Below are 2091 nucleotides of genomic sequence, written 5' to 3'. Positions count from 1 at the left end.
ACCTCAGCTGCCCCATTTTTCCTTTCCAGTAATTTCTATGCAGACACCCACCCAGAACTCGAGCGACTGCCACCATCCCGGGCACCGCTTGGGGCTGCTGCCCGTCTCTGTCTCAGGCTGGACCTCGCCGACCACCCCAGGCCCTGTCGTCGCCGCAGTCCTTCCCCCCGCCCAATGGAAGCCGGCGGCCCCTGCACCTGAGATGCTGTGAACCCCACCTGACCAGCCGCGCACCATGGGTTCGGCCCCTCGCCCTTTGCACAGAGACCAGGCACGGATGAGTGCTCGCTTTAGGGAAAAACAGAACCCAAAACCCGGGAAAAGAAGACCTCTCACCACATGGTCCGCATCGCCATGGCTGCCGCCTCCGCTCTGGGGGCCCGAGCAGCTGGAACCCTGACCTGAGGCCCTGCCGGCTGCCTGGGAACTCTTTCACCTCGCCCTCCCCTCCCGGGGTGCCTGTCCGGGCAGAGGCTCCAGGGTCTCACCTGTGTTCAGGCATTACCCCGTGAGACCCCTCTCCTCCCCCAGACTCTGCTGTTTGGACTTGTAGGGGCCTTGCCCCCACCCAGGTGACCTGTGAGCAAGACACCCTGCTGGGGGCCTGCCAGGGTCGCGTGGATATCAGGACCCTGGGCCCTGGCTGTCTCGGGTGGCCGCCCTGCCCAGTGGAGCTCAGGGCTGTGGCCTCTTCCCCTTGTACCCACTCAGGGGCCTCAGTGCCCACAAGGCCTCCAAGATGGCAGGTGACCCCCATGGGACCGCAAGATGACAGACAGGGCTTCCCTCACAGCAACTTCCCAGCAGGCAAGACCTTTGCTGCTCGACCTTGGCACATCAGGCCCACTGCTGACGAGGCCACCAAATGTCCTCCCACCCCACATCCCCCTCCTGGGAAACCCCAGTGGGTGGTGCCAGGAGTGGGCTTGGAGTGGAAGCTTCTGGAATGCCCAGCGTCTGGGCCAGAAGACTTGCTGGCTGCTGCAGGAACTCCCCAATAAGCACCCCCCACCCCCTCGCTGCCCCGCAGGCTCTGGAGAAAGCTGCTCCTTCCTGCTGCCGGAGGCACTCTACGACTCCACCGGGGCCTGGGGCCTCCATGCTGGCCTGTGGGGACCGGTGGCCTCTGCCCTGAGCTGAAGACCTTCAAAGGCCTCATGTCTGACCTCCAGGCCCCAGAAACCTGAGCCCTCTCCCTGCCCAGAACCTGGCACCAGAGTGAGCACATGGTGGCCCCTTTGGGGACCACCCAAGAGCAGTAGGCAGGGTCTCCATGGCACCCTTGGTCACCAGGACCTTTGGTGACACTCGGGTATAGTCGGGTAGGGTCGTTGTCCATCCATAAAGCAACCTGAGTGCCCCCCACCCCCAATCACGTCTACCCCCCTTGCCCCACCTCCACTAAGGTTCACCAGGCAGGCTGTGCAGTGATCGCCCCCTTGTGGGAGAAGTCAGCCGACCTGCGGGCACCCTGCTGCCCGCCCAGTGTGTGCCTAAGCTTCCCCAGCCGGTCTGCGTCCATTCTGTTCTGTGCCGGGGTTCCCTGGGGTGCAAGGACCGCGTCTCCTACTCCAGGGGCTGAGGAGAAAAAGACCTGTGTTTAACCAGAGTGGAGTCACCTCCTTACCCCCCTCATGGAGACTGGACCAGACACCTTTCTCTCCTTGGTTACTTCCTGTATGGCTACTCAGCAGGGGTGGCTACTGCTTGGCCACAGAACCTTAGCGATGTAGTGGCATTCTCCAAGACTGTCCAGGGGGGCGCTGCCATGTGGCCCCTGCCAGCTGGTCCTCCTTTCCCCCTCCCCCATCTGGCTCAGTGCAATATTCCCCCGTCCCCGTGGGGTCTGTCCCCATGGTACTGTCGCCACCACCCCTCTGTCCCCCATCAGGACAGGCACCCCCACTTGCTCCTCCCTGGCGGTTCAGTTGGATCGCCTGGCACACTCCAGTCTTTGAAAGGCCGAGCCCTTTCAAACCTAGACTCGAGGGGGAGGGGGGGAAGCCCGGTGTCCTCAGCCCCTCGGGCAGGGTCTGGTGTGGAGCGCAGGGGCAGACCTAGACTCCGGATGTCCCCCAGGGCTGCCCATCC

The 2091-nt window shown here is 63.7% G+C and overlaps 2 protein-coding genes across 2 annotated transcripts in view; both read left to right on the top strand.

The window, feature by feature from the left end:
• Positions 1 to 2085, top strand: part of PIP5K1C (phosphatidylinositol-4-phosphate 5-kinase type 1 gamma) — a 28604-nt gene extending 26519 nt beyond the window's left edge. The window contains exon 14 of the mRNA XM_045300050.1: positions 30 to 2085. Coding sequence (XP_045155985.1) covers positions 30 to 32 — 3 coding nt within the window. The 3' untranslated portion in view covers positions 33 to 2085. The remainder of the gene's footprint in view (positions 1 to 29) is intronic.
• Positions 740 to 2091, top strand: part of CACTIN (cactin, spliceosome C complex subunit) — an 11791-nt gene continuing 10439 nt past the window's right edge. The window contains exons 1-2 of the mRNA XM_004714384.2: positions 740 to 746; positions 1031 to 1109. Of these exons, the coding sequence (XP_004714441.1) occupies positions 740 to 746; positions 1031 to 1109 (86 nt within the window). The remainder of the gene's footprint in view (positions 747 to 1030; positions 1110 to 2091) is intronic.

Source organism: Echinops telfairi, unplaced genomic scaffold (assembly GCF_000313985.2).
Source record: "Echinops telfairi isolate 266 unplaced genomic scaffold, ASM31398v2 ScPeMD7_7459;HRSCAF=8497, whole genome shotgun sequence".
NCBI lineage: Eukaryota > Metazoa > Chordata > Mammalia > Afrosoricida > Tenrecidae > Echinops > Echinops telfairi.
This window is presented reverse-complemented; position numbering and strand designations above follow the sequence as displayed.